The sequence below is a fragment of the Enhydra lutris genome, unplaced genomic scaffold (genome assembly GCF_002288905.1).
Source record: "Enhydra lutris kenyoni isolate GAN:26980312 unplaced genomic scaffold, ASM228890v2 scaffoldscaffold38, whole genome shotgun sequence".
Classification (NCBI taxonomy): Eukaryota; Metazoa; Chordata; class Mammalia; order Carnivora; family Mustelidae; genus Enhydra; species Enhydra lutris.
The window spans coordinates 19397744-19412416 of NW_019154122.1; the positions used below are offsets into that span (position 1 = coordinate 19397744).

General features: G+C 56.8%; 1 protein-coding gene across 1 annotated transcript in view; it reads left to right on the plus strand.

Annotated features, from left to right (window-relative positions):
* Nucleotides 1-3850: 3850 nt before the first annotated feature.
* The window catches only part of LOC111154691 (cyclin-dependent kinase 11B), a 31437-nt gene continuing 20614 nt past the window's right edge, over nucleotides 3851-14673 (plus strand). The window contains exons 1-7 of the mRNA XM_022514528.1: nucleotides 3851-4908; nucleotides 5120-5255; nucleotides 5877-6004; nucleotides 8187-8307; nucleotides 10001-10054; nucleotides 10549-10621; nucleotides 12882-13027. Of these exons, the coding sequence (XP_022370236.1) occupies nucleotides 4587-4908; nucleotides 5120-5255; nucleotides 5877-6004; nucleotides 8187-8307; nucleotides 10001-10054; nucleotides 10549-10621; nucleotides 12882-13027 (980 nt within the window). The 5' untranslated portion in view covers nucleotides 3851-4586. The remainder of the gene's footprint in view (nucleotides 4909-5119; nucleotides 5256-5876; nucleotides 6005-8186; nucleotides 8308-10000; nucleotides 10055-10548; nucleotides 10622-12881; nucleotides 13028-14673) is intronic.

Here is a 14673-nt window from a genome sequence, read left to right on the forward strand (position 1 = left end):
GGGCTGGGGAGGGGCAGGCAAGTTTGGTCCGCTGGGAGGGGCCGCCCGCCCTGCCCTCCTTCCCCGCATTCCTCACTGGAAGCTGGTCTAGCTTGAACTCTGAATCCATCATAGAAAGGAAGGTTTGGCTCTAACTGAGCAGGCTCTGGCCTAAACGAGCATCGTCGGTGTAGGTGCTGGGGCTTGGGAACGTCAGCTGAGGCTCTGGGAGAACCGCTTTCTGGCGCACGGGGTTCTTCTGCACGCACAAATCCGAGCTCACAGAACAGTCTGGAGAACAGCACGATGCCTCCCTGCACACATGCTTGCACTTTGCTCCGCCCTTTGGTTTTCCCCTGGGCCCCATCCCCGCCGTGCCCCCACCACATGAACTCCGGCCCGGGTTCCCTGGTCCCTGCTCTTTTCCACAACTTTTCATATTTTTGTTTCGAATCAGTATTGGGTGTTGGGCATGTTGCACGGCCCTGTGGGGAACCACGTTGGGTACCGCCCTCCGTGCTCGGTGCCATCATTTCGGACCTCCAGCCCTTTTAAGATTGCCCTTTGGCTCTTGTGGCAGAGGCCTTGGTCCCGTGATGTGCTGGGATCGGTTTCTCCTTCAGGAGACGTTTAGGTTGTGTTTTGCTACTAACAAATGCTGGGACACCTGGGTGGCTCAGTCCATCAAGTGTCCAGCTCTTGATTTCGGCTCAGGGCATAACCTTGGGGTCCTGGGGTCATTCTTGCACTGGGGCTCTGTGCTCTCCTGCTTCTCTTCTTCTTCTTCTGCTGCTGCCTGCTTCTCCCGCTCCCTCTGCCGCTCCCCTTTCTCGTGCTTGTGCGCACGCTCTCACTTAGTTAAATCAGTTAGTCTTCTAAAAAAATGCTACGTTGAGGTGCCTGGGTGGCTCAGTGGGTTAAAGCCTCTGCCTTCGGCTCAGGTCATGACCCCAGGGTCCTGGGATCGAGCCCCGCATCGGGCTCTCTGCTCAGCAGGGAGCCTGCTTCCCCTCTCTCTCTCTGCCTGCCTCTCTGCCTACTTGTGATCTCTGTCAAATAAATAAAATCTTTTTAAAAAAATGCTACGTTAACCCCCCATCTTCTAGCGACTTGTGTGAGCATCACACATGGGTCCCCCGGGACCACCTGTCACTGCAGGTAGCCTCTGCCACACGCCCGTGGGTCTCTGCTTTTATCATTTCTTGTCACTCGCGGAGACAGTGGTTCCAGCTGTGTGTCCTGCTGGGTGTTTCCAGCCTGGGACTGTTAGTGACAGAACCGCCGGCTCCTCGGGGGAGTGCCCTCCCACCCCCATGGTGGCTCTCTGTTTGGCCGCGTTTGATCAGCCCAGAAGCTAGAAATCGTTCTGGTGCTTGGGCTGCGCCCACAGTGTTCTGACCTCACTGGTCTGCGCAGAGACAGGCCGCATTCTGTCAGCTCTGGGAGCTCGGGCGTGTGAGCATGCAGCCAGCATGGAGGACCTCTGCTCGGGTGGGGGCATCTGTTCGGGGTGCTTCCCATGGGACCCTCCAGGAGCAGAGCAGCCAGACATGGGGGCACTGAGGGTGGGTGGTCGGGGCAGGTCAGCGGTGTGACTCTTCTGTGTTGTGGGCGCCCCCGACCAAGCAGAGTCACTGCTAAGCACAGATGTGACAGAGACCCGTGAAGAGACGCTCCCATAACATTCCTGGTGGCACGGTGGTTTGTTAGCAGAGGGGGTGTGTTCACTGGGGTTCAGGCACGAAAGCGGGACCCTAGCTGTGTGGAACCACGTGCGCGGGCTCTCCTTGACTGAAAACCAACGTCTTGTTGAAGGTCTTTTATACGGGAGTATGTGGGCCATCGAGTGGTGGTTTCCAGTTTCTTAAACCTCCGACCACAAGCAAACATGGTGCAGGGAGGATCTGGCCCTCAGAAGCGCCTGGTCCTGGGGCTTCTCGGGGGGACATGACATGGACTTTAGGAGGAGAGTGAGTTTCTCCGGTGGAAGCCCAGCGGGAGGGGCGCTTGGCTGGAAGGGGTCAGTTGCCCGCCGGCACACTCTTCGCGGTGTTTGTTGGTCTGTACTGTTTGCGGAGCCTCCGTGTCCTGCAAGCAGCTGAGCTCTGCAGTCAGCGGTGGCTTCCGGGCACCTGCGACTGGCACTGCGATGGGGTCTCTGGGGAGGAGGACCTGGTGGTGCTAGGGGCCTCGAACTTGGGACTTGGCCCTGATGGGGAGGCTTTCCTGACAAGGCAGAGCCTACAGAGGCGGGGAGGGGCAAGGAGCCAGGATCTGGGACCTCGGGACCCTTGGGAGGGGGGGATACTCTCTCTGGTCTTAGGGTCTCTACATCCGATCTGCACTTGCAGCCAGTCCCTGGTTCCAAGCCAGAGCGGTGGGGGTGGCGGACCCCCCACATCCCCTCCGGCCTGGCCAGTCCTAGCTGCACAGAGCACCTCATTGCCCCAAACGAAACAGTGGGACTGGGCTGGGGAAGAGGAGCCTGAGCGGGGCACAGTCTCGGGGCCCTGAGTGGTGAAGGGCTCGTCCTCGTGGGGGCAGTGGAAGTCCCTGGAAGGGCCAGGCACACCCCGTTGTGATCTGCAGTGCATTTGGGGTAGGGTATAGCCACGATTGGGATGCATGTGGGCCAGGGTGCGACGCGAGTGCTCGCTGGGGCCTGTGGTGCGGAGCTCATGGGGGACTGAGCCAGGAACGCCGGGGGCCAAGGCAAGGCGGAGGGAGGATGGCTAGAGTCCCTGGTGCCGCTGGGGCCTGGCAGCAGGACCGAAGCCGGCTTCCGGGCGTGCGGAAATTCAGAGTCTTAAATTTGAGGAGCCCTTGAGCACTTGTCTGCAGATGAGCAGGAGAGAAGTGGGGCGGGCAGCGTATACTCCCACAGGAGGTCCTGCTGGGGGTGCCAGGGTGCCAAGCCCCAGTGGTGCTACGGCCAACTTAGCCCCCGGATGCCCCCGCCGCCCACGCCAGGAGCCAGGGGTGAACTAGGATAGACGTCCTTCTAGATGTGTAACTGATAAGAGGAAGGCCCAGTGTCAGAAACTGAGGGAACAGGAAGTCTGGTGCACAGCCCGTTTGAGGCTGGCTGGGGACGTGGGTCTGACGTCCCTGGGAAAGGAGGTGGGACCCTGGCCCTCCTGAGATAGGGCAGGCTGCTGTCACTGGGCCTCAGCTTAAAGCAGAACTTGGAGAACTTTCCTGCCCACCACCGGAGAAGCCAGGTCTGACTAAGCCTGTGATCTTAGGGGAGAGGATGGAGGCTCACCTGAGAGGCCGTGACCGTAGGTCTGAGACCAGCAGGTGTGGGTTTGGTATGCTGAGGGTTTGTCAAGAAAGTAGCATAAAATTGGTCCTGGGCCAGTGACACCCTGGGGCATGTGACAGAAGCAGACCCCAAACCCTCAGTCTGGGCCCAGGGCGCACAGTGCCCCGCATGCAGGATCTGCTGGAGGTGACTGACGTGCCCCACCCACAACCCCAAGGCCAGAGCCTGTGAATAAGGCCCAGGTGCCAGCTGAGGTCTTGGGTACAGGGCCTTAGAGAACTTGAGAGAGAAGACGTAAGAAGGGAGGAAAGAGCAGGACATGGGGCGCCCAGCCAGCTCCGTTGGAGATTCTGGGGTCGTGAGTTCGAGCCCCATGTTGGGTGTCAAGTTTATTTTAAAAATTTTTACATTAAGGGGCACCTAGGTGGCTTGGTGGGTGAAGCCTCTGCCTTCGGCTCAGGTCATGATCTCAGGGTCCTGGGATCAAGCCCCGCATCGCATCGGATTCTCTGCTCAGCGGGGAGCCTGCTTCCTCCTCTCTCTCTGCCTGCCTCTCTGCCTACTTGTGATTTCCGTCTGTCAAATAAATAAATAAAATCTTTTTAAAAAAATTTACGTTAAAAACAAAAAAGAACAAGATGCAGTGAGAAAAGCAGACCAATTTCAGGTGGAACCAAACAGAACGTCTACAATGAAAAATAGAGGGATTATAACTTAAAACCCAGTGGACATATTAAAAAGCCAGCGTCTCTGGCAGGTCAGTCCTCCTGCGAAGAACAGCTGGGAAAGTGGGATAAAATAGGAACCGTGAGGCGAGGGCGGGGGTAGGCAGCAAGTGTGCGGACGCAGCATGGAGACCCGAGGAGCGGGCTGGGGCCGAGGCCTGTCCTCGGGGACTTCGGCAGGTCCCAGATCAGTCAGAAAGGTGCAGAGCCCCTGGGATGGCTTCAGGAGGGCGGCAGCCTGGGCGGGGTCCTCCTGGGGCCTCTGTGCAGATGGTGGGCGCGTGGGGAAGGGCTGCTGGAACCTTTGGTCTTCAGCCCCTTGGGGAGGGGAGACGGGAGCTGGCGGGGCCCCGTCCTTGCAGCGCAGTGGACAGGCACATGGAGGTGGAACGAAGGCTGGAATTCCATGTTTGCGTTTCCACACTTAGCAGCTGGGTGGTTAGAACTTTTTAAGGACGTTAAAATGTCCACAATCAATAATGCAGGTTCTTTTCCTTAACATTTCAGCCCGCACTCTCTAGGGAGTGGCGAGTCGTGGTTTGTGCACTCTCCGCCCTGCAGACCTCCGGCTGGGAGTTGGCCTGGCCTGTGCTGCCCGCAGGCCTGAGGAGACCGGCATGTCAGCTTCGGCACAACCCCTGGCACCGGCAGAGCCGGCCCCCGGCCCCGCGGACAAGCCCAGGGGGAAGCCACTCCTTGCCTGGGGCTCTCTCTTGGGCCACCGAAGCGAGAAAATTGTTTTTACCACGAGCGAGGGAGCCCCCGAGGAGAACGTGCTTTCCATAACCATCACCGAGACGACCGTCATCGAGTCCGAGCTGGGCGTGTGGAGCTCCCGGGCTCTGCTCTACCTCACGCTGTGGTTCTTCTTCAGCTTCTGTACCCTCTTCCTCAACAAGTACATCCTGTCCTTGCTGGAAGGGGAGCCCAGCATGCTAGGTAGCGGAGGTCCATGGCCTTCGGGGGGTACGGGCCAGGCCCCTGGAACCTGCAGGTTGCTGCTAGGTCCGTGTGAGAGGCGCACGGAAGAGCCCAGCCCCTGGGAAGGGGGGAGCGGGGGGTGCGGGGCGCAGGCCGTGTCTGGCTTGCAGAGACGCCTTGTGCGCCTGCGTGCCGGGAGGGGAGGCAAGTCTGTTCTGTCCCCTCTCAGGTGCCGTGCAGATGCTGTCAACCACGTTCATCGGCTGCGTTAAAATATTTGTTCCTTGCTGTTTGTATCAGCACAAAACCCGGCTTTCTTATCCACCCAATTTCATCATGATCATGCTGTTTGTGGGTCTCATGAGGTGAGGCATCTGGTGTTTTGGTTGAGAGCTGCAGGGAACGTCTTGGCTGTCACGAGAGCGGGAGGCTGGCCGACTGACGCTGTAATTACGTGGTCACAGGCGTGTTTTCAGCGCAAAGTTTATGTGGTCCAGGGCTGTCTAGATTTTAGGACGACAAATGTATTGGTTTTGTGGATCTGAATGCAAACAGATTCCTTCTGGAACTGCCATGAATCTAATTTAAGAATGGTTTGAGGGGCGCCTGGGGGGCTCAGCAGGTTAAAGCCTCTGCCTTCGGCTCGGGTCATGGTCCCAGGGTCCTGGGATCGAGTCCCGCATTGGGCTCTCTGCTTGGCGGGCAGCCTGCTTCCCCCTCTCTCTCTGCCCGCCTCTCTGCCTGCTTGTGATCTCTCTGTCAAATAAATAAAATCTTAAAAGAAAAGAATGGTTTGAGAGTGACACCCCTCCTCTCCCTGGGCCTGCCACTCTGAGTGTGCGGAGCAGCACCTCGCTGTTGGGGCCACAGGGCCCCTCGCTACAGGGCCGGACCCAAGTCTTCAGCGGGGAGGCAAGCAGGACGGGGAGCGGGGGGCGGCTACAGACGGCCTCCTCCGCCACGTGGCACCTCTGGCTTATTTTCAGGTTCGCGACAGTGGTTTTGGGTCTCGTCAGCCTGAAAAATGTGGCAGTTTCGTTTGCGGAGACGGTGAAGAGCTCTGCTCCCATTTTCACTGTGATCATGTCCCGAATGATCCTGGGAGAGTACACGGGTGAGTGGCCTGGCGCCCCTCCCCACCTACCTCTACCCCTTCCCCGGCCGCAGCCGGGCACTGAGGCTCGCCTCTCCGAGGTGGACGTCTTGACTTCTGTCCTAGAACGTCTCTGAGCGGTGACAGTGCCTCACGCATTCGCTTCAGCAAGTGCTTCTTCGCCTCAGCTGAGTGCAAGGCTGTTTGGATATGCAGAGGCCTGGTGGCTGGTGGGTACGTAGAAGCTGGGGAAAGAAGGAAGAAGCCAGTAAGGGAGGAGTCACTGGTCCCAGAAGGTGAGACGGCCTTCTGTGTCACGCAAGGGACTGCCTGGTGACAGTCACCTGCTGGTGCGCCCAGCAGTCTTGCCCAGGTAGGCCGCCTCCTGTGTCCTTCCTGAGCTCCTCTGACAGACTCCTTCTCGTCCCTGCTTCTTAGCTGCCTGGCTCCATCTTCCATAAGGGCCAAAAAGCTGATGTGTTACAAATCGCCACCCTTCAGTGACAGCAGACTGTTTCCAACTACACGTTACACACGTCCCTGCTCTTCCCACCAGCCTTGAAAAACGGAGCCCATCCAGCATTGTTCCACGGAGACAAGCGGGGAGCGGAAGGAAGTGTGTGCTGCGCGGGCTCTCATCTGAAGCCAGGGCTGATCGACGTGGAGGTGCAGATACACACGCTTCGGTTAAGAAAACGACAAGATCTCGAGGCGGGTGGCGGAGGGGGAGTACACAGCCGGACCCCTCGCACATGTGCATCCAGAGCCACCACGTTTGAGGTGGTGGTAAGACAGTCCGATCGGCGTAAACAGCAGGCCCCTAGAAATCACAAGCCTCCAGAAACAAAGCGGACTGCGTGGCGGGGGCCTGCTCAGCTGCACGAACTTTACTTCAGTGACTTGAAAACAACAGGGTTTGGCTTCCAGCTGTGGTGGCTCTACGCTCTCTTGTTGAGAACAGTGGGAATGTTTCGAAAAAACTTAGCAAAGAGAATCTGCTGGGGAGAATGACCGAGGGGCCAGGACTCCAGAGCTGAGGGTCACCCACAAAAGGGACCCCGATGTGTGACGCCCTTCCCATGGAGGTGTCTGCGGATTCTCGAGCAGTGGCTGGGACTTGGGGCAGAGCTGTCTATGGGGCTTCAGGCCTGAGGGCAAGTGGGGCCTGCCTGGGGGGCACCCCAGAAAAGCCCTGGGCTCTCCCCTGAGACCCCACACATGCCCACGCCCGTGGATGCCTCCCAACAGCAGACCAAGTCCTTCCTAAGGGCAAGAGGTTGCCGGTGGCCTCACATTCTCTGGGTTTTCACAAGTACAGTCCGTCATGCAGCAGACATTTCTGGGCAGACTGGAGGCCAAGACTATATGCTAGAAAACTGAGAGGATGCTGGCAGGCGGAAGGCCCGCCAGGCCAGATTCCCTTCCTCCAGCTCTTAGCCTGGCAGCCACGTGGGCCTGGGGGCTGCTTCTTGGTGTCTGGGGGCTCCCTAGCGACAGGAGCCTGGACAGCATGGTCCTCTGCTGGGAGGTGGCCATTGTCCTCCAAGGTCATCGGGGACCTCTCCCACGGAAGACTTCTTCCCTCGTTGACTGAATTTCAGAGTAAACAAAATGGGATCCGGCGTTGAAGCAGCATGAGGCCCAGCGCCCGGTTTCCAGAGCGAATGTGCGTTTCTGTTCTGCCCAACGGACTTCCTCAGCTCCGCCTCACGTTTGCTCCTCGGGCTCCAGAGCGAAGCCGGAGCTGAGAGAGGTCACCTCCTCACCATGTGCAGCTCCTGACCGGAGACCCCCTGTACCAGGGCGTCCAGCAGCCTCCGCCCCCGGCCCCCCATGTGGACGGACTGGTCCGGAGACCGCTCGTTCTCAAGGGAGAGTTTGGGCGACAGCCGTGTCTGGCTCGGCGGGGCTTCGGGGCGCGGGGCCCCAGCCTCACGCGTCCCGCCCGCGGGCCTGCAGACATGCCTCACGGAGAACAGCCTCGTGAGGTTCCCAGCCCGGGAGAGGGCGGTGGGCTGGGAGCAGGCGTGGACGTGGTTGTGTTGTTTCTCTCCAGTGTAAAGAATCATTAACTGCTGGTTTTTTAACACAAGTGGAAGTTAGCAGCTTTCTTGAGGGGCATGAAAACAGCCTTGGCGCCCAGCAAAGATTTTCAGCAGGGGGACTGACGCGGCCTCCCTTCTGTGTATTTTGCCCTTTCCAGGCTTGCTGGTCAACCTCTCCCTCATCCCCATCATGGGGGGCCTGGCGCTGTGCACGGCCACGGAGATAAGCTTCAACGTCCTGGGGTTTTCAGCCGCGTTGTCCACCAACATCATGGATTGGTGAGTTGAGGGCACGTGGTGTGATCAGGGTGATGGATGTGCAAGTCCAGATTAACTCAGAATCACATCCCATAATTCACACTGGACACACCTGATGCTGGCTTTTCCGAAATCCCAAACAGTTTGTGTCCCAGTAAGACAGCCTTTTCTCAGAAAACAAGCCAGAGTTGGACAACACGTGGTCTTGGTATGAAGAAACACTCCTTGTAAGGACACGGTTAGCTAGCGTGCCGGAGTGCCCTGTGGCTTCATGCGTCCGTCCGCGTTCAGCTAAGCAAGGGGGAAGAGGCCATCTTGCAGTTGGAACAAAGGGGCAGTTTCTGGTCCGTGTCCAGGGCTGGCGCTAGGAAGGGGGCAGCCCCAGTCAGGTGCCGGAGGGAAAGTACTGCCTGGGCGTTTCCTCGTCCTACAGCAAGAGGGGCAGACCCTGTGTTGCAGACTTCTCTTTAGACCAGTGAGCGCGGCCGCCCTGCATCCCAGCTGCCGTGCCAAGTCTACACTAGGCCTCGGCTAGCCCTGCTCTTGGAGAAGTCCTGACTGGCACCAGGTCTGTCCTGCTTCTGGGAATGCGAAGAGAGCCACACAGGAGTTTATCGTTGCCATACCTGTTGAAGTCAGACAGGCTCACCCTGAGGTTTCCGGTGCTGGGCCAAGTAGACATTTAAAAGTCACTTGTAATTTCATTTCTGACATTTAGGTATATTTCCTTCTGGCTTTTCCCCTCTACGTTTGTAGCTCCTAGAAATCCCATACAGCCTCACTGTGCATTTGGTCCGGGTCTGGCCCCGCTCCCTCCGTGTGGTCCTGTGAGCATCGCGTGCTGGCACTGGGGGCTCTCAGAAGCCTGGGCCCCATAACCGCCTCCAGGTGCGGCACCAGACGCCTGCAGATTAATGCCTCTGTCTGGATGTGCAGGGAGGGCCTCCTCACACGAGGCTGCATTGAAGTGTCTGACATCATCAGGGTGAATTCCCAGCAGCGACACAGAGCCCGTGAACATGGACAAGGGCCCTTGACCCACACTGCCGGTGTTTCTCAGACAATTGTTCTGGTTTCTAGTTCTGTAGCCAGAGCTTTGGTCTTACCTTGTCCTCAACTAAGTTTTTGCATCAAAACCAAATGAAACCAACCGCTGCTTCTGGGACCCAGACGCTTGAGTCCCCGGTAGATGTGACAAGCCCCTTGGTTTGTGGCCAAGCTGGGCACTGTTTCCTCTTCTCCTCTGGTGGGTCTATTCCGTTCTGGAGTTTTGTCCATTATTTTTCCATTGGCGTCTTCGAGAGCTCAGACCGTTGTCCGCTCCCTCCCACACAGTCTGTCCCCGGGGCCCGGCCCACGGCAGGTACTGATTTATGGGAACTCGAAGTCCAGGGCAGGGTTTCGTACACACTTAGAGCAGGGACTTTGGGCTCCTCTGACCCCTAAGAGCTGGGGACCCTTATGCACACCGCTTAATCGCTGAGTGCCTCAGTTTACCCTTTTGTAACAGGGGCTGGTCATGGGGCCCCCCCTTACAGTGAAGCAATGCCCAGGAACCCCCCAGCGTGGGCCTGGCTCTTGGTCCTCGGGCGGGGGCCATCCCCAAGGGGCTGCCATCATTGTCCCCGCCTAGGAAGGGTGCAGATGCTGAGTCCTCTGAGGTCCACGCTGACTCCTTGTATCACCTGCTAACCTCTTCTTTCCTCTATTCTAGTTTGCAAAATGTTTTTTCTAAAAAGCTCCTCAGTGGGGACAAATACAGGTTCTCGTAAGTATCATTCGCCCGTGAAACTCTCAGTTTTGTAGGCCCGAGAGGACTTCTTGCCCATCTGAATTGAGGGTCCCCTACAGACCTGACGCTTTTCCCACTTGGGCTAACGTGGCTTTTAAAAGTACTTTGTGGAGGGGGCGCTTGACTGGCCCAGTCCGAAGAGCAGGCGACCCTTGATCTCAGGATGTGGATTCGAGCCCCATGTTGGGTGTAGAGATTACTTAAAAAAATAAATAAACCTTAACAAATAAGTAAATAAATAAAACTACTTTGTGGAAGCTTGGAAGAAAAACCCCTCCTGTTTCCAGCTGCCCCGTGAGGCACCTGAAGGGTGGCTGGTTCCCGGCTGCGGCTGTGAGCGCTCCCAGACCCTCCCCATCAGGCTGCACAGCACAGACTCTAGTATGCGGGCCCTCGGGAGCTGCGCGGGCTGCGGGAGCCTGGCCTCCGCTGCACTGGGGGAGCATCAGGCGCCTCTCTTGCCCCCGCAGGGCCGCAGAGCTTCAGTTCTACACCAGCGCCGCAGCTGTGGCCATGCTGGTCCCCGCCTGGGTCTTCTTCATGGTGAGTCTCAGGATGCCGCCGGGTGTTTGCCTGTGCCGTCGCGTCTCTGCGGTGACGGGCAAGCGCCGGTTTACCTAACTGTCCGGGCTGCGGGGACGGCGGGGACGGCTCCTTGCCACATCACTCACAAGGGGTCATTGGTGTGCACTCGAGAAGCCAAAGCTCAGAGAGGTATCAGACACTGGCGTGTGCCCATCAAGGCCAGCCTGAGGCTGCGGAAGTATCCTGAAGTCTTAGCGTGAGGGTTTTTAGGCTTGTTTTATTACTGGTTTAAAGTAACAGGTGCCCACTTAGAGCAAGAAACAGGACAGGAGTAGATAAAGCAGAGATGGTCTGTCTCCTGATCACCCCTGGACCCACTCCTGCAAAGCCCTTTTCCAGCCCTGTCTCCATGGCTAGGATCATACTCGGGTAGACACGTGTGTGGTATGATTCTAGCAGTCTTAGGAAGCTGTGTGTCCATGTCCATGCAGACCTTTTTTTTTTTTTTAATTTTTATTTATTTGACTGAGAGATCACAAGTAGGCAGAGAGGCAGGCGGGGTGGGGGGAGGCAGGCGGGGGCGGGGAGCAGGCTCCCTGCTGAGCAGAGCCCGACGCAGGGCTCGATCCCAGGACCCTGAGACCATGACCTGAGCTGACAGAGGCTTAACCCACTGAGCCACCCAGGCACCCCTTCTTTTTTTTTTTTTTTAAACACAAATGGAACTGGGCTCTTCTGTCCTATGCGTGTGCTCTGGGGTGTGGCTGTGCCTCATCTGTCACAGCCCCTTGAACAGACACCTGACTGCTTGGCACATTTCACACGAACAGCGAGTTTCACTTGTCGTGTCTTTAGCGGACAAGAGTGTTTCTCTAGGATACATTCTTGGAATTGAAATGGTTGATTGAAAGATGTACATATCTAAAAATATTTTTATTGTGGTAAAATGTACATAAGCATAAAATTGACCATTCTAACCATTTTAAAGTATACGTCAGATAAGTTCATGTTGTGGGGCAGCCGTCACCATCCATGTGCAGACTTTCGTTATCTCGGACTGAAACTCTATCCCCATTAAAGAGGAACTCCCCACTTGCCCCACTGGGGGAGCAAAGCTTTACCTCTCCCTGCTGGGGCCTCCGGCTGGGCGATGAACAGGACACGAGCCCACAGACTGATTTAACATAAGCTTTACGTGACATGGGAGGCTCACGAGGAGACCAGAGGAGGGGCGAGTCTGTGTGCGCGCACTCCAGGCCGAGCAGGGAGAGATGGCTGCAGGGGAGTGTGGGGCGGAGGCCGCGAGTCCGCCTGGCTCTCAGTCTCCTGCGAGGAGTGTGGGGCTTTCCTCCTACGGCGCGCGGGGCCTCCACGTGGCCTCTGTCTCCTTCTCAGGGACGGAAAGGGAGCTCAGGCCCTTTGTGCTCCTGCTGTTTTTAAGGGTCTTCAGCCCAAAATAATCCTGGTGCCCGAGTGGCATAGTTGTGTTCTGAGCCCCTTCATCCCTCCCCCAGCCGGTGGCACCCACACTCTCCTTTCTGTCCGTGCAGATCTGACGACCCTAGGTCTCTCATGTAAGTGGAATCCTATGGGATCCGTCTTTTGGGGACTGGCTTATGTCGCTGGGCATGGGTGTCCTCAGGGCCCTTCCGTGCTCTAGCAGGTGCATAACCTCCTTTTTCTATCTGAGTCGTCGAGTCCGTTTGTCCGTCCGTCCCCCCACTGATGGATGCCTAGTTGCTTCCTCATTTCGGCTTTGGTGGACAGTCCTGCTGTGGACCTGGGCGTGCGCATAACGATTCAAGACCCGCTCTTGGTTCCTTGGGCGTGCACCCACACGTGCGATGCCTCTCGCAGGAGCTCTCTGTTGAACTTTCTGAGGACTTTCCTGCGGTGGCTACACCATTTTACTTTCCCGCCAGCAGTGCTCAAAGGCCTCCAGCTGCCCCTCCTCCCCTGTGCTTGTCCTTTCCATTTTCTGTTATTGATGGTCACCGCGTTCGCGCATGAGGCGGTCTCCCCCGGTGCTGTGGGTTTGTGTTTCCCAGACAGTCAGTAATGCTGCGCGCCCTCTCGTGGGCTTCTTGGCCGTGCGCGGGCACGTTCAGAAGGTTGGTGGGTGCTGTTCGGGTGCCGCGCGAGAAGGCTGTTTGCAGACCACTGCTCAGCCTCAGCTTGTGGGCCCAGGAGACTGGGTACCCATGACCACAGACTTCCCCGAGGTGCTCTGCGAAGGGAAGAAGGCAACGGCAGAGCGTCGCTTCTGTTCCGACCACAGGACTTGCCGGTGATTGGCCGGAGCGGGAGGAGCTTCAGTTACAGCCGGGACGTGGTGCTGCTGCTGCTGACGGATGGCGTGCTGTTCCACCTGCAGAGCGTCACGGCCTACGCCCTCATGGGCAAGATCTCCCCTGTGACGTTCAGGTGAGCACAGTAGTTTCCCAAGAGACAGAGTGTGTGTCCAGCTCGTTTGCAGAGGAGCAGACTTTAAGCCCAGGGATTGCACGAACCGTCTCCATGCTCGTCAGATGTGAAGGGCTCTCGCTCCCGGGGCTCGAGTGCGGCCGTGGCCACATGTTGTGACCACCATGCCATGCTGTTCAGAGCTGTCTGACCTACGGCGAGGCCCAGGACATCAGTCTGTAGGGAGCCCCACCTGGAAACTGGAGCAGATTGAGTGTTTTTCGGTCTGGATCAGCGTGTCGGTGGCACTGCCTGTGATGCCAGAATGTTCTGCTCCTGGGCTGTCCAGTGGGGGCCACGGGCACCTGACGTGGGGTGAATGCAGTAAAAAACAGAATTCTTCTCTTCTTTTACAGTTTTATTTATTTACTTAGTTATTTGAAAGAGAGAGCATAAGCAAGGAGAGTGACAGAGGGAGAAGCAGGCCTTGCGGAGCAGGGAGCCCGATGTAGGGCTCAATCCCAGGACCCTGGCATCATGATCTTAGCCGAAGGCAGAAGCGTAACCCACTGAGCCACCCGGGCACCCCCCCAAGAGATGAATTCTTAATTTCATCTAATTTTAAGCAATTTTAATTTGAATAGCCACATGTAGCCGTAGGCTCCCATGTTGGAGGCACAACTCTGGAAACAGAGACGAGCCAGAGGCCTTGCTGGCTTCTCTTCCTTTCTGTAACTTAAAGAGTTTAATAAAAACACCATTTCAAGACTAGAGAGTTTTCAGTAACAAGCAGAAAAGCATGAGCCCGTATCCGTAGCAAGCCTAGAAATCCACGTTCTTAGCTTTGGCCACGTTGTCGTGGAAGTCAGTGGACCTTTTTTTTTTTAACTTCTGAACAGGCAGCAGAGACGTGGAACAGCCAGGCCTCTGTCTCTCCGGGGTTCCCTGGGGCGGCTGTCGCCCCTCTGCTCAGGCTGCTCTGGCCCAGTGTGGCGGCCGTGCGGGGCACCAGCTGCGCGCCCTACCCTGTGACCCATGTGGCCCTCCCCCTTCCTGGCTCCTGACTGGGGAAGGCCTGCAGGAGTGCCAGCCACAGTCGGTCAGGACTTTTACATTCTGAGGCCCGGAGTGGTCACTGTTTCTGTCACATATTTTGGTATCCATTTGGGGCCAGGAATTATTTCCAAATATCCCTGAAACTTTGTTTTTTTGTGATTGTTAACAATGGTTCAAAAAGGGCAAAAGCAGAAAACCAATTCTTTTTAAAGAAAATAGCTTTTTGGTGTGTCTTATTCATATCGTAATAGCGATACTTAATTCATCATTGGAAGTTTGGAAAAGACAGAAAAGTATTAAGAGTAAAGCACACGTAGCCCAAGATCCACAGACACAAGTGCTGTGAACGTGTCAGCGTCTTTCACATTAACTGCGTTTCTACGGGTCCTAGCCTTGCTCGCACAAGAGACGGAGTCCCCGAGGGGCCTTTCTGGGGTGGCTCCTGTAACTCTCCGCCCGCGGCGTCTGCAGAGCTCTCCTGCCCTTCAGCAGAACGCTGAGCTGTTAGGGGAAAATGCCATAATGTCTGTGATTTACTGAAAAATATTTCAGTCCCAAAATAGGATGAAGCAAATAAAGCAAAATGTCGGTTTAGTCTACGGGATGGGAGT